Source organism: Lactuca serriola, chromosome 4, assembly GCF_051521515.1.
Source record: "Lactuca serriola cultivar US96UC23 chromosome 4, Lser_US96UC23_V15, whole genome shotgun sequence".
NCBI lineage: Eukaryota > Viridiplantae > Streptophyta > Magnoliopsida > Asterales > Asteraceae > Lactuca > Lactuca serriola.
Genome location: NC_136411.1, coordinates 74768638 through 74792852, shown reverse-complemented (window position 1 = coordinate 74792852; position 24215 = coordinate 74768638). Strand labels below are relative to the sequence as shown.

Below are 24215 nucleotides of genomic sequence, written 5' to 3'. Positions count from 1 at the left end.
ATATACCAGAATCCCTTGGAGGGGGAGCATGGTGTTTGTGTATAGATCTATACGGGCTTGACAACCCGCGCCTTGACTGTTAGCTACACTCCACCATTTGGGGTGACAAACGTCATAACATTCCAACGCCTGAAGAACGTTGTGTATAGGCATTCCGAGTCAATAGTATGGTTATAAAACTCACATAAGGTATAAAAAATACATTGATTTACGAGGTTTTCAAACATATTGGTTATTTTTACACTTATATACATTTTTAGAAATAAGCTTTGGTCTTGAGAGAAGACTACTTTTATACTAGTAGAAAATATAGGATTTTCTAAAAACAAACAAATAAGGACAAAACATTTCATTTCATACCAACATTGTCATTTAAATACTTATGAAACTCACCAGCTTAAATGTTGATCTACTCTTTCAAAATTACTTGTATGTCCCAGGGATTCAGTAACTACAGGTATCATTATGCTTTTGATGAAGGGATGCTGCGGTGCCAGTTTAACCTCATATTTTGACATCATATTGTAATTGGTTTTGAACATGTAACTTTTGACAAATGTAAACTTTCAATTATATATATGATGGTTGTATTGCTTTCTTTACTATGTATTCATTTGTTACGTTACCACATGAAGTCATCTGCCCTCGAACGTTTCCGCCGTTCAGGTTTGGGGGTGTGACACGAGCCGAGCTTAAGCTTATTTAGGCAAGTCAGACAAAAAATGAGCCGAGCCCGAGCCCGAGTCAAGCTAGTATAATTATTTACGAGCTCGAGCCGAGCTCAGTACAAGAAGCTTGAATTGAGCCGAGCTCGAACTCGAGCCTCTTAGAACTTAAACGAGCCCGAGCCGAGCCTGGCCAGGCTCGGGCTCGGCTCAGCTCATTTGCACCCCTACATTCCACCTTGAAAATTATACAAATTTATAGCAGTATACCTCAAATTTCTTTCTTATTAGGTTAGTTTTTACATGTAATTGCATTTCTTACCTATAATAGCAGTGTACTTTAACTTTGTTGGGGTGCAAAGTTATCCATGTATGACTTTGTAATGTGTTGACTTTTTGTAAGACCCACTTGCATGTTGTGCATTAGCCTTTTGACTCATGATATAGAGAGTGTGAGAGAGACATGTATACACCTCTATATAAGGTGGGTTTAGTCCACTTGTAGAGGTGTGCTTGAGAGGTGTAAAAGTAAGTGTGGAAGTGTGTGTTATTTATGTAGATGTAGATCTATGTACCTTTTTGTAACACCATACATATTCAGTACATCTCTTAAACACCGAAATCACCATGTTCATTGTGCAATCTTTAATTCCGCATGCCAAACTGTGTTCTTTATGTCACTACAATTGGTATCAGAGCGGGTCTTCAATGATCAACGTGATTTGTTGAAGAATGATTCTCAGTTTGGAAAAATTTGTCACAATTTGAGCAATTTTGGTGAGTCTCTCTCTATGATCTCTCTTAATTTCATTGAATTCGTGCGTTGCGTTCTTGATTGTTTGATCGTTTTGTCTCAATGGATCAAAATTCGTTTCCATCCCATTGATTGATCCATTTATTGCTGCTTAGATCAAAAAATTGAGCTCAAAATTAAAATCCGTATTGATATTGTATCAAGCTACCGATCACTGTTCATGTCCATAATTTAGCCCATTGATAGTGTTGCTTGAGTCCGCAGATCGATCCAAACGAAATAATCACTGTTTTAAGCCCAATGAAATTTTAGTTCGATCCAATCAATATTACTGGTACTCATTGCTTTACTTCGTTGTTTGCTTCTATGGTGATACATTCTGATGATAGAAACGAGTTCATCAGTTGATTTTTTTTCTCGCTTCTTCTTTCATACTAATCAATCAATAATTTGTGACTCTAAACTTGTGAATTGATTTGATTTGATGTCTTCAATATCAAAAGTCGATTATGATCAAGTAATTTTCGATTAATTTTTTTTAGATGAATTGATCAAGATCTTCCATAATTTTGTGAAGAACATGGTTAGAACAACTGATTAAACATATATCGATCTACAACTTGGTTTTGGAATCTTCGATTTCATGTTGCTTGATGTTTGACTTCGAAAAGTCAATCCTAGAAAAAGTCAAACACGATTCCTATGGGTTGATTCAATGAATTGGTAGAAGAAATTGGAAGATACAAGTTGTACTTGGGCTAGGAATGTCGAAATCATGTTTAATTTGGTGTTTAATTTTGAAATTTCTTGGATTAAAGTTAATGGTGTCGATACCTGTTATTATGTTCTTGGTTGATTTTGGAATAATGATTTGGAAATCAAACTTTTCTGGTAAAAGATGAGTTCGAAATATGGAGTCTGGATTTTGATAAGAGCTGATTTTGACATGAGAAGTTAATTTTGAATTGGAAGTCGGATTTGGTGATCGATGGTTTTGGAATGAACTGGAAATGGCTAATTTTGAATTTGGGCTAATCGATTTTAGATTCGCATATTCTGATTTCGATGATTGCGAATTTGATTTTGAAAAACGAAAGTTTGGTTTGGAAATGAACTAGGAAGGGTTGTTTAGTGAAGAAAAGATGTGTGATATCGATGATGGTTTTGAAAGTGAATGATGGCTGATTGAAGACGAAATATGTTTGATACTTGAGAATTCATTTTTGGAGTCGTTCGATCGAAGCCTTTGGTGTGATGATCGATAGTTTTTATTTGGGAAGAACTGTGTTGATGTACGAAGATTTGGAATCGAGGTGCTTGGGTTAACAATCGAATGGTTCGCTATTGGTGATTTAGTCGATTGGGTTGATGTATGAAGAGTTCCTGTATGGTCGTTGATTTTACAGTCGAATGTTTGGAATCGTGATTTGGACTGAGTTATGGAATCGATTTTAGGGCTAAAGCACAAATGTTCAGATTTCTTGATGATGAGTTGCTATTGAACGAACGAAAGTTTTTTTTTAATTTGGATCTTGATTCAGTGGTTGAATGATTCAGACAAGATTCAGAGGCTTCGTATGCCTTCGTTTTCGTTAAATGGCTGTGAAAATTTTTCATTAGTTTGGTGCTCTGATTTAATCTAACGAAGGGGAGAGAGAAAATTTTCCTTAAAATGGTGCTGAGGATTTCGTACGAAGGGTGTTGTGGATTCGTATGAATTGGGGAAGAAACTCAGAATTTTCGAAAATGATCATTACACTTACAAAAGTTAGACAACTTTTACAAAATTTCGTATGTTTTGTAGTATAGTGAAGAATTTTTGAAATTAGACCCTATATCTTCGAAAGTGTGACACATTGTATCCATCTTCGAATGTTGGGACAAATTTTCGAATGATTGGGATAATTTTTTTGTATGTTTGGAATGAAAAAGAAGAATTTTCGAATTTGGTCCCTGAAATTTCGACAGTTTGGCAGCAAGTACTCAGTTTCGAAAAAGGACTGATTTTGCTGTAAAATTGAAGAAATTGGATTTCAGGACCCTACAGTTTATGCAAATTGACGCTTTCTACCCAGCTTCGAAAAAGGGGGAGAGTTTGGCATTTTTGGTTGTTTTGGGCGCACCGGGTCACTGCAGAATTTTGAAATTGACAATTTCTACACATTTTGAGAAAATTTGTCAAATGCGGTCCGTGAACGAAGCTAAAAATTGATGATTTTTTTGGATTTTCCTGATTAAAGCACAAAGTTTATGCCACATGTTAAAGGGGAGTTTTGACATGAAAAATTCTGAATAGAGCACATTCTCTTTCCTTGAAGGTTTTATAATCAAATTTCGATTATAAAAAGGGGGAGGAATTTATATGGAAATTCGAACTTGAATTTTTCATATTACGCGGATTTGAAGAATGAAGTGACCTTGAATTTTTGAAGCTTACGAAATGATGCAATTGGAAGTTTGGCAGTGATTTATTTTCGAAATGGGTTTGGTTTTATTGAAGAGTTTTGGGGTGTGTGTTTATGCTCAACTTTTGGGTGATCAATTTGGAGTTTGAGAAGCTCGTGATCATTCGTTGATGCTTGGTTCGTATGGTCTCACATCCTAGAGCCCAAATTGAAGAATCATGGAAGAATTGAAGATTTGAAGTTCATTTTGATATGTGTCACTCTTGATGCTTGGATCGCATAGTTGCTCGATTTTGGAAGATTTGAAGTGGGTCATCAATTCCTAACTTTGAGGGGGAGAATGTTGGGGTGCCAAGTTATCCATGTATGACTTTGTAATGTGTTGACTTTTGTAAGACCCACTTGCATGTGGTGCATTAGCCTTTTGAATCATGAGATAGAGAGTGAGAGAGAGACATATATACACCTCTATATAAGGTGGGTTTAGTCCACTTGTAGAGGTGTGCTTGAGAGGTGTAAAAGTGAGTGTGGAAGTGTGTGTTATTTATGTAGATGTAGATCTATGTACCTTTTTGTAACACCATACATATTCAGTACATCTCTTAAACACCGAAATCACCATGTTCATTGTGCAATCTTTAATTCCGCATGCCAAACTATGTTCTTTATGTCACTACAAACTTTCTTGCGAATAATAGCAACACACTTGGTGCTTTACCGGTAATACCTAAATTACCTAAGTTACCCTTCGAGGGTCGTGCTTAGCACGGCCCTTCAAACGTAACTAGTATATATATATATATATATATATATATATATATATATATATATATATCATATTTGTTTACCGGCAGAATAAGGATATAAGAGAAAAAACTAATACTCATTCAACCTAATTAATTTTCTATATTTAAAAAAACAGAGAGAAAAGCCAAAAATTGAAGTCATGAAAAAAAAATGGAGACCTAAAAGTAAAAATGATAACTCACGCCTCAAACCATTTGCCTTTTTATCATTAGAGCCCTAATTTTTGTTCTAGATATCCGATATTATTTTTCTTTTTATATAGGGGTGTTTGGATTAGCTTATTAAATTATTGCTTATTAGCTTATTTGTGGTGGGAATAAGCAATATGCAATAAGCAATAAACAATAAGCAAGGGGGAGATGTTTATTAAAATTAGTTTATTTAGTTTATTTCTAACAAAATAAGTTGATTTTTTAAAGATTTTATCCAAACACTTAAACTTAGGTTATTGTGGTGGGAATAAACAATAAGCAACCTCTTTTTTTTCCTATCCAAAATCGTTTTAACCTTTAAACTTAGGTTATTGTGGTGGGAATAAACAATAAGCAACCTCTTTTTTTTCCTATCCAAAATCGTTTTAACCTTTCATATATATATATATATATATATATATATATATATATATATATATATATATATACTAGTTACGTTTGAAGGGCCGTGCTAAGCACGACCCTCGAAGGGTAACTTAGGTAATTTAGGTATTACCGGTAAAGCACCAAGTGTGTTGCTGCAATCTTTAATTCCGCATGCCAAACTATGTTCTTTATGTCACTACAAACTTTCTTGCGAATAATAGCAACACACTTGGTGCTTTAATAGTTTGGCATGCGGAATTAAAGATTGCAGCAACACACTTGGTGCTTTACCGGTAATACCTAAATTACCTAAGTTACCCTTCGAGGGTCGTGCTTAGCACGGCCCTTCAAACGTAACTAGTATATATATATATATATATATATATATATATATATATATATATATATATATATATATATATATATATGAAAGGTTAAAACGATTTTGGATAGGAAAAAAAAGAGGTTGCTTATTGTTTATTCCCACCACAATAACCTAAGTTTAAAGGTTAAAACGATTTTGGATAGGAAAAAAAAGAGGTTGCTTATTGTTTATTCCCACCACAATAACCTAAGTTTAAGTGTTTGGATAAAATCTTTAAAAAATCAACTTATTTTGTTAGAAATAAACTAAATAAACTAATTTTAATAAACATCTCCCCCTTGCTTATTGTTTATTGCTTATTGCATATTGCTTATTCCCACCACAAATAAGCTAATAAGCAATAAGTTAATAAGCTAATCCAAACACCCCTATATAAAAAGAAAAATAATATCGGATATCTAGAACAAAAATTAGGGCTCTAATGATAAAAAGGCAAATGGTTTGAGGCGTGAGTTATCATTTTTACTTTTAGGTCTCCATTTTTTTTCATGACTTTAAATTTTGGCTTTTCTCTCTGTTTTTTTAAATATAGAAAATTAATTAGGTTGAATGAGTATTAGTTTTTTCTCTTATATCCTTATTCTGCCGGTAAACAAATATGAGAAATTGAAGGATTTTATTTCTTTATACGAAACACCCCTTAATTTAAATATACTTAATGAAAAATAATTAATAGGTAGCCTCCATAAATAGAGAATGATGATACAATCTCTTTGGTTTGTTGAAAATATATGGAAATTTAATATTTCAAATTTGAATTGTATGATATCTTTCTCAATCACAATATATAATTTGTTTTTCCAAATTAAACTCTATAATAACCTTCATAACTAACACCATCTTTTTTTTTACCATCTAATATTTGGTAAACACAAATGATTTATTTATCTAAATATATATTAAAAGAGAAACTTGATGAGATCACTTTCAACGATGAGGGTCGTTTATTATGTTTTCTTGATTAATTTCAACCATTTGACATTTTGGTGATGTAATTCTAAAATAAAATAAAATAAATTAATATTGACTAAATTTGAAAGTTTGACTAACTGATTTAATGTTAATTTCATTCATAAAAGGAATGTATTCAACTCATTTAAATTTTATCATAATTTTTGCAAGTAAATTTCGTTGCTTCCTAATTAAAATCGTGTTCTTAGCTGTCACCTTTCGTATATTCTTTTAATTCACATCTATTATATGAAACGTATGTACAAGATTTTGAGATATCGTCGCTCAATTTCAAATAATCAAAGAATTCGAAATTTGATATCCTTTCCATAATCATTGTTGAAAGTTATGCATAAATCATGTGTTGCTATTCGTATATTATGTTTTCTTCAGACCCTTTGCAACATCACATTCGAACAACATCACCCTTCGCAACATCACGTTCGTTATCCGGTTCCTTCTTTAATACGATGTTCTTAATATTTATTAATTGTATTCAATTTTTTGATTCTCATCAGTGTTGTATTTGACTGTGATCTTTGAATGCATGAATAATATTGATTATAAATGTTAGTATTAGTTTTTCAATCTTTTACTTTTGTATTTTTTACCTTGCATTTAATGTTGCCTCTACATGTTTGATAAAATGCCCATGAGAAAAATATAGTGACTTTTGATTAACTGTATGTATATATGTGTGTCATACGTAATTAAAATTTTCTAAGATTGTTTGGATTGCATGGTAGTTGATGATTGAAAACTACTATTTACCGTTCAGTGTTTTTATTAAATTGACATATTTGCCCATAATTCTTGGTTTTTAACAAATTTAGTTAATATCAATGTACTTTGACTTTAATCTATAATGTTTTGAATTGCAATTTCTAAATTTCTTTTGAGTTGTTGTAATTGTGTTCAGTAGATACAAAGTACATTGTAATTTCTATTTTGTTTTTGACATATTTAGTTAGTAACAATGTGTGTATGTAGGTTATTATTATTATTATTATTATTATTATTATTATTATTATTATTATTATTATTTAAAAAGCCAAAGCTCTTATTTCAACATTTTTTCCTAATCTGTCCCTATCTTTGAAAGGTCATATCTCAGTCGTGAGAAACTCTCTTTGGTCAAAATTTGTGAACAAAGTTTCATATTTAAGATAGTCAATCTTGAAAATAACATACTTATGAAAAATTATAAATTAAGATAAAAAAAAATTATAAGATATTAGGAGATTTTGTAAAAAGTACAATTAGTAAAAAACATTACGGTTATTAGAAAAAAAAACATAAGACCGTTAACATTAATAAAAATGCAACATATAAACTAAATTATCACAATAGTAATGAAATGTCATTATTTGATATTTCATATAATTGAAAGATATAAACCAAATTACATTGATGATATGCTAAAAGTATTCAAAGTTGCCCTATGTCTAATGCAAAGTTATTGCGATCACCAAATAAATAAGAACAAATATAAAAACTAACATTTCTATTCATAATCAATTTAAAATAAACCAATCATGATTTATAAAAAAAATCATTGATGATATACTAAACTTAAATCCATATAACATTTAACATTCCATAAATTATACTCTATGACTTTATTTGAAAAAAATGAAATAATTGTCATTATTTAATGCGGTGAAAAAACGATATATTGTTTGTTAATATAGGTTTAAATTAAGTAACCTTATTATGGAATGAATATCTAATTAGAATATTTATGCTTATATAACAATACAATTAAGTAACATTTTTAAATAATTGAAAAACGTAAAATAATCGCTAGTGGAAAATAGTTAATTCAAAAATACCAAATATTGTCATGTGACAAAATAAATGAAAAAATGACATGTAGCCAAATTATTTATCTTATTTTTTTTATTGTGTCGACCTTTTATAACTTTATATGTATTATTTTATATGTCCCCCCCGCGTTTAAAATTTTATATTTTAACAACTTACGCATTTCCTTTATCAAATTCAAATATTCCAAAATCGGATTTCGATAGCAACTTACCAATTTAATCGTTATTAATTTCACCTATAATTTCATCCAATTTAAATTTATATTTTCCATATTTAATTTTTTCTAATAATCCTGATTTTTTCCTCGAAAAATATTTCAAGCATTTATTTCTTACGTGTTTATTTATAAAATTTAAATTTGTATTTCCCTTATATTCACATAAAATTTATTTTGATAACTTACGCGTTTCCTTTATTAAATTTAAACTTTCCAAAATCGGATTTAATCATAACCTACCAATTTACTCGTCATTAATTTCATCCATAATTTTACTCAATTTAAATTTGTATTTTTCATGTATAATTTTTTTAATGATCTTGATTTTTTTTCCTTCAAAAATATTTTTATCATTTGATTTTAGCAAATGTTACTCCATTGTAATTATTATTTTCGTCATATAAAATAATAAAAATTACCAATATGCCTATATATATATATATATATATATATATATATATATATATATATATATATATATATATATATATATAAAGCAACATTAATAGTAAAACAAAGTGATTAGTTTGTTTTTTTTATAACATACCAACCTACTTTGTGTTTATCTTTATATAGTAATAATAAAATATATAGATTTACACAACAAATATACATATTTCAAATTTCGTCATAGTATTATACCTTACAAAATATAATTTTTTTCCAAAATAATATTCTTTAGTAATTTCATCCATAATTTCAGTCATTCTAAATTTATATTTTCTTTATATAAATTTTTTTTATGATCCTGATATTTTCCCACCAAAAATATTTCGGACATTTATTTTTTAGTTAATGCTGTCTCATTATAATTATTATTTTTCTCATATAAAATAATAAACTTACTAATATGTTTATATATTTTTATTTAACTTTTATAAGCAACATTAACATTATAACAAAGTAATAGATTCAAGTGACAATTCATCTCAGTAAAAATCCTTTTTTATTGTTTCATTATGTATTTTTTTATAGATCCCTATGTTTTATACACGTCATAATTTAGCCAGGACATATACATAGATGATCCAGACACACGCCTTTAAAATTTGGTAAATATTGATGATTTATTAAATTGATCTGGGCACAAGTTTTTAAAAGTTAGTAAAAGAAAGATAAAAGAGAAAAAATATATGAAAAAAAAAAAATCAATTTTTACTATTAATACCCCATATTTAAAACACATTTCAATGTATCAGGTGGGGTTTACAAACAATCAAAAGTAGTCACTTCAGCCCCTCCTTTTTTTTTTCTCGATGCAGGTATGGGAGCAAGAGAAAAAATGGCGAGATCCACTTCCTCTTGTTTTCTGATTCCAATCGCAGCCCTTTTTCTTCAGAATCAAGTTTTTCTTTTTCATTCCCGTCTCTCACCCCATCTTAATCTTGGTTGCAGGTATAAATCGAATAACAGGGAAAAGACAGGGAACTGGGAATTCTTCCTTTTCTCTGCGCGATTTACGTATTACAGTAGAGTGCTGGCTTGGTGGTGGTCGAAAGTGGCGTTTTACAGGTGGATGAAGGCAGTTGTGGTGGTGAACAGGGGCTGATGGTAAGAAAGGCAGTGGTGGTGCAGTGCTTTCGAGCTGTGGTGCCACATGATGTGTGTATGAGAAGGTTTCCAGGGTATTATTGTAAACTTATCAGCGTATGAGACGATTCTCTTCCCTCCAAAAGATAAGTCCTTGACTTCTTTTCTTTTCTATCCGACTCACTCAAAAAAAAAAAAAAAAAAAATCTTGGAAACCCTAGGCATCTACTATATAGTCCATCTTGTCTTGTTTCCTTATACATTAATTGGGATGATCCTGAATGGAAGTAGTTTTTGGTACTTATATATGGCCATTTGAATTTTTTGCCATTTTGTGTTTGCCATCGTGTGTTGTGTAGCTTGGCCATAATGCTGCATTAATTAATTAGACATTGCTTTTAAATTGAAGAAGATGGTGGATATGTTTTATATATATGTCACAGTGAACTGTGAACTGAATATATAATCAGAGTTGAATAGAACATTAAGATTGGAGTTCCGTAATTACTTAGATTCAATGAAGATGATTTTCAGTCAAAGTTCAGTGCGATTGTTCAGTATCCTCCTTGTGTTAACAATAATTTTCTCTTGGGCAGCAGAACTTCCTCCTGATGAAGGCAATTCTTTTGTTCTATGTTTCTTTTCTTTTCTTTTTCAAGATTCGATATATATATATATATATATATATATATATATATATATATATATATATATCAACTGTTTACCTTCTTATGGGTGAGTGAGGAAGTGGGGGAGAGGATTTGTCAATATAGTCTCATTAGCACTTTTGTAAAAGGATTTGTGATTATAGTCTCACTAGCTACATGAAGAGATGGAAAAAGAGACTGGGATTTTAGGTTAAATCCATGCGATGGAAATCCTAACTGGGCAACGCCAGCCCGGAGTGCAATGCCTCAGTATAACAACAGTACTCTTGTGTGTGATTGCTCCTACCCTGGCAATGTTTGTCATGTTGTTGCGATGTAAGTTGTTTGGTTTCAATATTTTATTTTTTAATATTTAATTTGTTGCTTTAATATCTGTAACGGATGGCTGAAACTTGTACAACTTCAAAGCTATATATAAACTTGGCTTTGTAAACAGATATCTCAAGGGACAGGATCTTGATGGTGTTCTCCCACCATCTCTGGCAAAGTTACCTTACGTCAAAAAAGTGTAAGACAAAGACTTGTGTTTAATTAAGATTTTTCTTTTTTTTACTTTTGCTTCAATTAATGCTATATATTCATTACTTATACGAGGCGATTGCTTCTTGCAGCGAATTTAGTCGGAATTAGCTAAGTGGCAGCATACCACCTGAATGGGCTTCTACCAGGCTAGAGAAGATGTGAGTTATTTAATAATTCCAAATCTCTATCTTTCTTTATATGAATCTCCACTTCTTAACCAATACAAGGAACTGTAACCTAGGGACCTACTGGTGAATCGCTTGTCAGGAAGAATTCCATCGTTTTTGGGAAACTTAACCTCACTTGTAGATTTGTACTCTCTCTCTCTCTCTCTCTCTCTCTCTCTCAATAATTCTTTTTCTTCATTTTAATTTGTGAAATGTATACCAGGAGTCTGGAGAACAACATGTTTTCTGGAACTGTTCCAGCTGAGCTTGGGAAATTAGTAAATTTAAAAACGCTGTAAGGTTTTCTTTGTACTGTATATTTACTAAAATTTTACTTTTCATGATGACAGCTCCCATAATAATTAATTGAGAAAAACCTATATATATATATATATATATATATATATATATATATATATACACACACACACACACATCAGATCAGAATGTTGTAATATTTTCCTTTCTTGTAAAACCGAATATAGGGTCCTGAGTGCCAATAATCCCTCTGGTGAGCTGCCGTTGGAGCTGAATGGTCTGACCAATTTGACAGAACTGTAAGCATCCCTTATGAACTATTATCTTGATAAAACTTTACATATTACCATGTCTTATATTTTTCTTTAAATTAATATTTACGTATTCTCATCACTAATGTGCAGCAAGCTAAGTAGCAACAACTTCACTGGGAAAATTCCAAGCCTTGGAACCTGGATACAACTTCGGAAACTGTAAGATTTTATTTTTATGCAACCCCCCAGCTATTATATATCCTAACCAGGGCGGGGTGGGGTGGGGATTAACAAGTAAGAACTAACAACCTAGCTAAAACTGCATTTGCATGGATTAATGTCATCACAAAGTTATGTTCATTTGAGGTCGTGTATAGTGTATACAGATAACTTCGACAAAGCGAGTGCAGGAAATTGAAATGGAGCCCAATAACTTTTATAACTTAATTGATGTGTATGTTTATAATTTGTATGGATGCATACTTAATGACAAACTAACACATGTCTCTCATATTAAACCTTTTCTGATATTATTAACTTTCCGTTGATGCTGTTTTTGATTGATTTGGGCATTCTATCTTTTATGATCAGAGAAATCCAAGGGAGTGGTCTAGAAGGACCAATACCTGCAAGCATCTCCCTCTTGAAAAATTTGACACAACTGTAAGTTAGATACTTCCCTTTCAGGAGAATTCCATTATGTTGTATCCATATAATATGTATGAATGTAAGTTTATTTATTTATTTTAATAATCTGCATGCAGAAGCATCAGTGATTTGGATGGAAATAGTTCGCAGTACTTTCCAGACCTAAGCAACATAACAGGCATGGAGCTACTGTAAGTCAGTTTACGATTTAGAAATCTACTAAAAAGTTGATAAATTTCAAGATTGGATTTTTATATCTTCAACAACTTTGGGAAAAAATGAAGGATATTCAGAAGTTGTAGACTAACTGGCAGCATTCCAAATTTTTTGTCAGAAATGTCAAAACTGAGGCATCTGTAATAATTCTCCCTCTTCCATTTCTTGATTGATTGAAAGCCGATTTTAGACTATATCCATTAGCATCATCTTGAGCATTTCATTGTGATTATCTTTAATGGTTGTTCAAACATCCTGATATACTCTTCATCTATATTCACACACAGAGACCTCAGTTTCAACAACTTGGAGGGAGATATACCAGATTTGAAAGAATTAGATCTGGAGAAAATGTAAGTAAGATGAGCATTTTACCTTTTTTTCCCATGTATCATTTGCTTCAACTGAGTTTCTTACTTATATATTTGTCTTGATAATTTGATCCTCAATATTCATACCAATATATTTAATATATATTTCATTCGATAAGAGTACGGTTCAACAAAATATGGATAAGTTTATATTGTTTCTTGCATATTTAATGAAATAAATACCCGAGTGACTATTGAAAAGGAAAATAAAATAAAAGAGAGCATTATAAATCCCAATAATTATTTTGTGAAATGATTAGGTACTTGACTGGCAACTCCCTGAACGGAAGTATTCCTGCATGGATCAATGGTGGAGATACTGCACAGTACGTTTTCAGTTTTCCTTTTCTCATTTCAGAAATAGTTTTTCATGTGACATAATTTGATGTGCTAGATGCATGGTTGTAGTCTTGGTCATATACATACAATCTGTAAATTTAACCTGAAAATGCTCTTCTTAATATGTAATTTTACTCACAATAGTTATATAATTCATGAACGCTGATATGTGATTGTGATTATGATTCAGCAAGATCGATCTTTCCTACAATAAATTCAACGAAGAAAGTGTGCCCTCATATTGTCGTGAAACACTGTAAGTTTTAATCTTCCAAATCATCTTGTGATTCTTATCCTGCCCATATAATATTCTAAAGATAAAGCTTATGTCGTCTTTCATTTATTAGGAACTTATTCAGAAGCTACGTTCCTGCAAGCAACTCGTAAGCTTATTATATCCATATATGGGTTATTTAGAAAGACTTTGTTTTTCTAAATTTCACCAAGTTTAATATTCCGATCTTTGATTGAATGCAGAGAGCTTGGGAAGTGCCTTAGCAAGTTTCCCTGTCTAAGGGGTGAGGAAGATACTTTCCTATTCCAATTAATTAATTTGAACATGAAAACCAAAGTTGACTCATTTTTATGAAAACCAAAGTTGACTGATTTTTATGTTTTTTGTTTTCTAGAGTACTCCTCAATTCGCATTAATTGTGGGGGACCTAAAGTGACCATTGGAAACTTGACATATGAAGCCGATGAGGATTCAGGTGGAGCAGCTAAGTTTGATCCCACAAGCGGCTTTTGGGGGACAAGTAGCACTGGCAATGCGTTGGGTGGTAATCATAGATTATCCAACTATGTAGCCACCAATGTATCTGCGCTGACTATTAATGATAGTCAACTGTACACTACAGCTCGCCTCTCTCCACTATCCATCACTTACTATGGTCGATGTTTACCAAATGGGAACTTTACGGTGACTCTGCATTTTGCAGAGATAGTTTTCAGAGATAATATGTCTTTTCAGAGTCTTGGAAGGCGTTCGTTTGATGTATATATCCAGGTTTGAATTTGATTATTCTTGTTATTATATTTCTGCATTTCAAACAACAGTAGGACTAGTTTCTTTTCAGGAAATATATCCATGTAAAGTGCTCCATTTCAACTATAAAGTACTACATATATGCAATTCACATAATTAAGTAGAATATTTTTGCAGGGTGTGTGTATATTCAAGAATTTTGACATCAGGAAGGAAGCTGGCGGGGTGGATAGAGCTGTAATAAAAGAAATAAAAAATGTTGTTGTAACCAACACAACATTAGAAATCCGTTTCCAGTATGCTGGGAAAGGCACAACAGCAGTCCCGAGTAGAGGATCTTATGGTCCTCTAATATCAGCCATTTCTATGGTGTCTGGTATGTTATTGTTCCGACTTTAATCTTGTAGTTTTATGTGATTTTCATTTTACTGCTAAACTTATAGAGATATATTATAAATATATATATATATATATATATATATATATATATATATATATATATTCTTGTTTTTATTTAGATATTAGTCCTCCAATCAGTGACAAGAGCATAAAAACTATTGTCATTGTGGCGGTGGCTGGGATTGTGTGCCTCATCTTCATCATATTTGGTGTTGAAAGGTTGGCATTTTATATGCAAGAGCGCTTGAGGTGGGAAAGAGGTGTGTACATGTTTTGATTATAAGAATCTATTTACTCAAAATGCACCGATAAATATGCTGTTTAATTTGTGAGATAATTGTTTCTTCCCTGCAGATCTGAGAGGATTCAATTTGCAGACGTATCAATTTACCTATAGACAAATCAGAGCTGCCACACGCAACTTTTCAGCTTCAAATAAACTTGGGCAGGGCGGTTTTGGTGCTGTTTATAGGGTAAGTAAATATTTTACACATTGACATTTCAAATAAGCTAAAGGTCACTTATAATTTGCAGGGTACACTCTCTGATGGCACTATAATTGCTGTGAAGCAGCTTTCTCAGACATCAAACCAGGGAAACCGTGAGTTTGTGAATGAAATTGGGTTGATGACTGGCATACAACATCCGAATATTGTAAGGCTGTATGGATGTTGTGCGGAATCCAACCACCTAATGCTTGTTTATGAGTACATGGAAAACAATTCTCTTGCTCAGGCTCTATATGGTACCCTCCTATTCCGCAACACGTTTGCATATATATATATATATATATATATATATATATATATATATATATATATATATATATATATATATATATATATATATATATATGTTGTGGGACATTAAAACATTTGTTCTTAAATTCCAGGCCATGGCAACACTGGTTTGCTACTGGATTGGCCTACAAGGCAAAACATTTGTGTGGGGGTTGCCAGAGGCTTGGCATTCCTGCATGAGGAATCCATCCTCAGAATGGTTCATAGAGACATCAAGGCTGCAAATGTACTCCTTGATAGACACCTTACTCCAAAGATCGCTGATTTTGGCTTAGCCAAGCTTTTTTCGGAAGACCGCACCCAAGCGCGCACTGCTCCCGCTGGAACTTTGTGAGCAACTAGATCAACCTATCTTCAAATTAGATCTTTTATTATATATAAAAGACATTTCTTTTATTAACTTTCTTCTTGTTCCTACAGAGGATATATGGCGCCTGAATACGCATATACTGGCCAGCTAACCTACAAAGTAGATGTGTTCAGCTTTGGGGTTCTTGCAATGGAAATTGTAACTGGCACGCCCAACGTATATCCTCCAGCAGATGATCTAGAGTATTTAACTATTGTTCATAGGGTATCATTTATTTTCCTAATTGCTATAATTCCATTCTTCCTACAAATGCCAAATACTTAACCCAATCTTGTTATTTATGATGCATCTGTTTGTCTCCATCATAAGGCTACTGCTTTGCAACAACAAGATGAGAGTTTGATACACTTGGTGGATTCAAGATTGGGATTACATTTTGATGCTGAAGAGGCACTGAGAATGATCAGAATCGCTCTGTTATGCACTAATAATAACCCGAATGAAAGACCTTTGATGTCAGAAGTAGTGGACTTGCTTCAGGGAAATATAAATCTACAAGATTATAGAGTCAGATCTCCAGAATCTCCAGAGACTGGCCATGGTGAGTTCTCTAATCTTGTGCTCTCTCCAGAGACTTACCATGGTGAGTTCTGGAATCTCGTTCTCCGAGAGCACATTGAAGAAGACATTTACTTGGAATGATACTAGGTGTATGATCAGTTATGTACTTAAAGAGATGATTGTTAAGCTTTATTTTTCATTGTTTCATATTCAGAAGGCCATGAAGGCTTCTCCTATAAATCAATTGTTTCACTCTTAGATTTTGAGATGATGATGCATTGTGCCTTTGTGATATGAGATTTAGTTATTACTTGAGATAAGTTATTGATGTTGCCAACAAGACTTGAAACATTTTTCAACAGATGAGTTGGGAAATCTTGATCATTCCTTTGATCTGAGTTTTTAGCTACAATGAAGAAAGAAAATAAAAACTAAATTACAAGGTAAGGTGTAAATTACAAAACGTACACAAAATAATCTTCCTTTATCATCACTTTTAAAACTGAAACCAACAAATACAAAAAGAAAAGTACAACATTGCACCAGGTAGGGCCAAAACTAAGAAAAAGCGTCAGCAATGTGCCTTACCTTATGATTCCTGGTTTAGTAGTGTATCTACATGTATTGGACAAGGCCAAAAATATTATCCGTAGTTAACATTTCTAAATTTCATTCATGTTTCGAGTTAAATAATCTGTCCAATAATTTCACTTTTTTGTTTTATGTTATCACTATTATTATTTAAAAAACTGTTTGATGTAAAGAAAGTCTTTGAAAAATTACATAAACTAAGACTGTACCCACTAATTAAGGAATCATGTTTATCAAGTATCAACTATATTATAGATCCAATGTCATTAGCTATATGTTTATCATTTGCTTTAAGAAAACCGGCTCTGAAGTCATGACTACAATAAACTTAAAATCCCGTTAATATTTGCTTTAACTTTTGCATGTCTGATAAGAGGGACGCACCAACTAAGTTGAAGACTTTAATGTTATCATGTAAAGCTTATGTGAGGGATTTTCCATCAATAACTGCAGCATACAGATCATAAGATAGTCCAGAAAGTTGAGCTTTTCCTGTGCTAATATCTGCTTCTTTACATTTTCTTCCGTGACGTGCAAGGGAAAAATCGTCATTTTATGAGAAAAAGTTGCGAAAACAATGAAAACAGAAAAGTTGACGCACCTTACCCAACCACCTATAAAAACCATCCCATCGATTCCTATCGAAATAACCCCAAATATCCATTCCATTCATCGATTTTATATAAAAACAATCAAGAACAAGCATCATAGTTCATCCATCGATACCAGTCAATACAAAAAAAGAAAGAAAGAGGAAGAACAAAGGAGCTGCAGAAGCCTGCCCTGCTCCAACGGACTAGTCTAGTCCCTATCTACTAGCGACAAAGAAGAGCAACCAAGGAGACCGCTGGAGCGGCCCCCCTAGCTGCGACAGACAAGAGAAGCACCGCTGCTTCTCCCTTCTCCTTTCATCAAATCGATCCCGCATCAGAGGTGCTTCCCTTTCTCGATTGATTGCCATCACCGAGCTACCATGGCTGTTTGCGTTCCCAGCTTCCTTGCTCGACAGATGAACCACGACCATCGGACCCGACTCCCGTTCGCAGATTCCTCCTTGATACGGGCGGTCGATCGCCTTTTGTCCCAATGCTCAATTAAAAAAATTAAAAAAAGACAAAACTGCAAATTTGGTTCGTGTGGTTTACAAAAATCTTTGGATGGGGTCCAAAAAGCTTCCGACTTGCACGGAAGGTCCGAAATCAAAGCTTTTCTAGGTTTTTGGTCCAAAAAAATTGAAATTACCTATTTACCCTTTTAATTTCAGTTTTGTATTTTCTTTTCTTATTTATATTAATCCTTTACGAAATAAAAATAAAAAACAAAGAAGATGACTCTCTCTCTCTCTCACACACACACGACCAGATGAACTCATTTATCCTTTATCCCACTTTTTTAGACTTCCTAAATCTCCAAATTCACTCCCAATGTCCTCTTCGTCTTCCTCAATCTAACCATTCGCTTGAATCACAATATTTTGGGATTTCTGTGTAACCATTGTTGTTTGAAATCGTAATCTTACATCCAATAACAGTGTCTGGGTTTCAGAAATCCATGATGAGGTTTCCGCCTCTATTCCTTTGTAACCTACCCGATTCGAATATCATTCGGGTCTGGTTTAATTTCTCATTTTTTGTTGATAAAGTAAAATAAGATTTCAAAAGAATCGGGCAAGTCTTAGCCAAGAAAACCTCAAGAAATTCACTCCTAATCGGGGTTTTTGTTGACCATGTCCTAGCTAGATTTCACAAATTCTTTAAAGATGGGTAAAACAGATTTCTTGCCTACCGAATTACAAGGATTAAACATAATCAACATCGAGAAGGAGATCTGTGAGTTTCTTGTTGGGAATTTGAGTGAAGATATGATGAATTTGAAGTTAAAGGAGGTAAGAGACAACGTCGACACCTGCACAAGCTCCGGTGTGATTCTCAATCTCGGAGAATTGAAGCTGTTTCTTGATGGGACTTGAATCTGCTTTCAATCTACTATTTTTTTTTTGTTTTTGTTTGTGGTGGTGTCGTGGGAGGCAACAGCAACTCCGGTTGTTGTTGTGTTGTTTTTCTCCTGTGTTCTTGACATGTTTGAAATGGAATATGCAAGTGTTTGAGTTGAGAACTTTTTGGACCCATCCAAAGATTTTTGTAAATCAGAAGGACCAAATTTGCAGTTTTGTCTTAAAAAAGACAAAACTGCAAATTTGGTCCTTGTGGTTTGCAAAAACCTTTGGATGGGGTCCAAAAAGTTTCCAGCTTGCACCGAAGGTCCAAAATCAAACTTTTTCATTGTTTTTGGTCCAAAAAAACTTGAAAAGTCGGTTTTACCCTTTTTCATTTCATTTTCTATTTTCTTTATTTATTTTGGTATTTAAATAATTAAAAAAATAAAAAATAAAATCTCTCTCTCTCTCTCTCTCTCTCTCTCTCTCTCTCTCTCCTTTTACCCTTATTTGTCGGACACTATTGTTCTTTACCTTCTTCATTCTACCGTCACTGCCCTTCCTCCAAGAGAAACACTGAATTTCACCATAGTCTTATACCATCAGCATCCTGTAAGCAAATATTGGTCTTCTTACTATCGTTCTTCACCTTCTTATAATCATTAGTTCTTAGATCGGATTGAACGGTTTAGGGTTTTATGCTCCCTCAATTTGGTCACTGAGATTGATGAAGCATGAATGACACATGTGTGGATCATCTATTTGCAGGTTACAATAGAAGAGGGAGATGAAGGTTCAGGTCAGCAATTGAAGTTCATAGGAGTCACCATCACTGTCCTCTAAAATTGTTTTCATCTTTTATCCTCACAATAAAATCGGAGCAAAAACCGTTCCACAGCCCCATTCACCGACCTTCACCACCACTCATCGATTCCGCCATTATAATCGATGATATTACAACGTTTTTTTGAAAACAGATTGTCACATGGATTGGTAATAGAAGAAAGGTTTTAGAACGAGAAAGAAGGAGAGAGGAAGAAATATTTTGGGATGAATGGGTTTTTATTTATTCTTTGGTTCTTGTCGTTGGTATGTATAGTTTATATGCGATTTCATCCACAACTTTGAACCCTGCAATCTTGTTCCTCAGACGACTTTGAATTGATGATTGTAGTTACTTCTCCAGGAGAAAAAGCTTGGGGTGGGGATGCACAAGAAATCGATACAAATATATATGTTTTCTGGACTCAATCCTATTGATGAGATTGTTTCCAGTCGATGTTGGTGCTTTGCGTTGGAATGTGAATATGTGTGTTAGTGTGTTTGGCTTTCAATTTCTTTATATGGCTTGATTTTGGATTTTGTTCATCAATTTGGGGATATCTTAAGAAGATGAAGTTCATGATATTTGAGAAGACGAACGGAGAGAGAGAGAGAGAGAGAGAGAGAGAGAGAGAGAGAGAGAGAGAGAGAGAGAGAGAGAGAGAGAGAGAGAGAGAGAGAGAGAGAGAGAGAGAGAGAGAGAGAGAGAGAGAACGGTGAGTTGGGTGGGGATACTTTTTTTTCTTTTTTCTTTATTTTTAATTAAAATGATATTAGAATAATTATAAAAAAATACAAAAAAGAAAATAAAAGGGCATAATCGTCTTTTCAAAAAAATTTAGACCAAAATCACATAAATGTTTTGATTTTGGACCTTCCATGCAAGCTCGAAACTTTTTGGACCCTATCCAAAGATTTTTGAATACCACAGGGACCAAATTTGTAGTTTTGGCCTTAAAAAAAAGATGATGCGATTTAAGCCCTTCCTATTTTGTTGATCGAAATCAGTCGGATATGGGGCTCAAACACAGAAAACGGGTTTCAAATTGACCCAGTCAAAAGTCAAGGGGTAACCCAAACTTGCATTTAAAATATCCAGAGAAACCCCTCCACCAGAAAACCTAACAAATAAAGCCCTAAAGCCCCAAATCAGTTTTAAATGTATATGTTTAGCCCCTGTTTTGTGAATAGTTTGCAAGATCAGTCCTTGGAGGATAATTTTGGTAAAATCAATCCCTAGAGTTTACTTATTATTATTATTATTTTTAAAAGACCATCATATACTTAATAATTAATACCAAAACTACCCTTTGGTTTATTAGGTAATTTAAAAATACACTTGGTGGTTCGTTTTAAGAACGAGGAATGTTACGTAACAAATCTCACGACAAGATTCACACCTCGAGCCTCGTTTACGCAACAAAAGTGAGTGCTTACGGCCCATTTTCGCTTTAAGAACGAGAAACGTTATGTACTTTGTTTGTACAAATATATTATCCTTTATGCGGAAATAAAATAAATTTTGTTTATAAAAATGTTAATTAAAAATTTAACATATTGTTACAAATAACTAATATAAACTTTTTGTATACATATTATGAAATTTTTATCGTGAAATAACTAGTCCACACGACAAATGTTACATGATACAAAAATATATGATTTTTATGTGACATTGTATATTATGACAAACACGTTATAACACTTTTGTAGTATTTTAATGATTCAAGCTATTACTCTTCATGTATATTTATATTTTTATATGCATAAAGTTTATACATGTACATATGTTTATTAATTTGAAGCATTCATTTTTATAAAAGCGAGCACATTACACTTTTACATATATGTCAAACATAATCAGTTTTTATAAACTCTATAAAACGATTTTCTTTATGTCTAGTGACTTAATCACAATTAAGTTAGGTTTAAGAGCTATTCACAAACTTTTTAGTTAAGAGATTTTAGTGAGACGCTACATTATTTATTAGCCGAGTCTAAACACTTAGTATATCTACACTACTATAACCGTTATCTTTGAAGAGAGATACATATGTATAGATCTATTTGGGGTTGACATCCTCATCAGCGGTTGCTAGCTACAACCCTCGACCAATCAATCGAAGCAAGTGATAGTGTCTACCATTGTTACTACAACGTCCAATGAAGTGTTGTAGGGGAGTGCATTCAGTCAGGTAGTTCGGTTATGGGACTCACTAAAAACATTAAATAGAATCTCTCTCTCTCTCTCTCTCTCTCTCTCTCTCTCTCTCTCTCTAACAACCATGGGCTTGGTTGCTTTTATAACTATTTTCATGTATAAAATTACTTACGCAACATAACAATTTGGTTTTTAAAGATATTCAAAGGCTTATTGCGAACAAAGTATAGATTTACTTATACAAAAGATACATTTTGTCTTGAAAAGTATAGATTTACTTATACAAAAGATACATTTTGTCTTTCAAGGATTCATGTCTAAATAACAACAACAACAACAATTTGGTCCAAATCAGACTAAATCAGACCAACTCGGACTCATAATCGGACCAGAAACCTACCAGCTCAAAGGAGCCGGCTCACTAACATAGCTTGATTTAACTTTCTAAGTGATACAAGTTCCTTTTATAGAATAAGTTTTCCTCTAAAGAATGCTCCCACTACCGATATGGGATGAACATATATGTATTTTGGATCTCGTTCTTCCTTACTTTGCATCTCGTTCTTCGGAAGGTGAATTTGAGTTCCATCACCAACCCAACCTTCTTCTCGAAGATGGAAGGTATCACGACTCGAGTGTACAAAGGGTAGTTCTTCTCCCTGATTTGGCGACACAGATTAGCAAGGAAATCCCATCAATGGCGGAAATCTCGTCGACTCGAACCTCATTTTCTCGTCGACACGAACCTCACGGGTTAGTTCTTTAGTCATGACGCAACACCTTTGGTATAAATTTACAGGTCTTAATTCTCGTAGGGAATCACATCAACGGTTAAATTCCTCATAATTTCATTGTTGTCGCTATCGTTGTTGCTGCTGCTAGTCGAAACAAAATATCTCCTGGCTGTGATTATGTAGAGCTTGATGCCATGCTCGAGTGTAAATCGCGTTGGAAAAAATAATCTTCTTATTCTGCTGGTAATCATGTGTCTCTATCTTACTCGATTCAATTTGTTTAATCGTTTGACTTTGATTGTGCGTTGTGATTGAATTTTCGTTTGTTTAATTGATTTGTGTACGAAACCCTCTGTCCACCAAGTGTTCGATCAATTGTCTGAGTGAATCCTGTTGGATAGACATAGTGCAGGGTATTTGGTTTCAGGTAATTTCTTGACCAAAATTCTGGCCCCTTGATCATCTGTGAAGTTATCAAGAACCATGGATTGAAGATTAGGTGGTTTGGTAGTCTGGTTATCGGTTGTTTATGGTGCGACAGCAGTGGAGTAGCTGAGGGTGTAATGGTCCGATGGTGCAAAAAGATGCAAACAGGAAGGTGGTCAATGGTGGTGTTTGGTGGTTGAAGAAAAAAAAAGGATGGAGCATGTGGTGGTGTTTGGTTGTTCTTATCAGGGGATGAAAGGAGGTGGTGGTTTAAGGTTGTTGCAGCTCTCAATTTTGAAGAACTGATGAAGAACTTTCAAGAACAAATGAAGAACATTTGTAATTCTTGGCTGATTTGGTTGTTTAATCCAAATCATCAATAAACTGATATATTTGTTAACTTGTTTACTTATATTATTAGGATTAATGTTATATTTATTAAATTTTTAATAATTTTTTAATACATAATGGTCCCGATTAATCCCCGCCTAGCCGATTAATCCCTTGCCCCAGTCTACCGCCGAGCCTACGTCGAGCGTTTAATGCAAACTTGATATATATATATATATATATATATATATATATATATAAGTTTAGCAATAAAATGAAAAATCACATAAAACCACAAGATTAAAGTCGGAACAATAACATACCAGCCACCATAGAAATTACTGATATTAAAGGACCATAGGATCCTCTATTTGGGACTGCTGTTGTGCCTTTCCCAGCATACTGGAAACAGATTTCTAATGTTGTGTTGGTTATAACAACAATTTTTATTTCTTTTTTAGGGCCCTATCCACCCCGCCAGCTTCGTTCCTAATGTCAAAATTCTTGAATATACACACAGCCTGCAAAAATATCCTGTTTAATTATGCGAATAGCATATATGTAGTATTTTATAGTTGAAATGGAGCACTTCACATGG

General features: G+C 33.1%; 1 protein-coding gene and 1 long non-coding RNA gene across 3 annotated transcripts; both read left to right on the top strand.

Annotated features, from left to right (window-relative positions):
* Positions 1-10963: 10963 nt before the first annotated feature.
* Positions 10964-16911, top strand: LOC145101912 (putative LRR receptor-like serine/threonine-protein kinase At1g53440). 2 transcript variants are annotated; one of them, XM_079039220.1, is made up of 23 exons: positions 10964-11102; positions 11224-11295; positions 11399-11467; positions 11551-11622; positions 11700-11771; positions 11962-12033; positions 12139-12207; positions 12580-12651; positions 12753-12827; positions 12921-12992; positions 13140-13205; positions 13484-13549; positions 13753-13818; positions 13910-13945; positions 14040-14080; positions 14192-14568; positions 14725-14923; positions 15066-15206; positions 15301-15419; positions 15481-15691; positions 15839-16076; positions 16167-16320; positions 16426-16911. In XM_079039220.1, coding segments are annotated over exons 3-23 (2553 nt in total). In that variant the 5' UTR covers positions 10964-11102; positions 11224-11295; positions 11399-11465; the 3' UTR covers positions 16759-16911. The 2 variants fall into 2 exon arrangements, with proteins under 2 accessions (XP_078895346.1, XP_078895347.1); XM_079039221.1 differs by having other exon boundaries at positions 11537-11622.
* A 5582-nt stretch (positions 16912-22493) lies between these two features.
* LOC145101911 (uncharacterized) lies at positions 22494-23740 on the top strand. Its single transcript, XR_013705920.1, has 2 exons — positions 22494-22880; positions 22943-23740. It is a non-coding gene; the product is annotated as an uncharacterized LOC145101911 (long non-coding RNA).
* The last annotated feature ends 475 nt before the right edge of the window (positions 23741-24215 follow it).

What these genes read in the sequence shown, in the direction of transcription:
- LOC145101912 (XM_079039220.1), top strand. An exon ending in TTAGTAAATTTAAAAACGCT is followed by an intron (nt 11,772 to 11,961) that starts GTAAGGTTTTCT and finishes AACCGAATATAG; the next exon opens with GGTCCTGAGTGCCAATAATC. An exon ending in GCGCTTGAGGTGGGAAAGAG is followed by an intron (nt 15,207 to 15,300) that starts GTGTGTACATGT and finishes TCTTCCCTGCAG; the next exon opens with ATCTGAGAGGATTCAATTTG.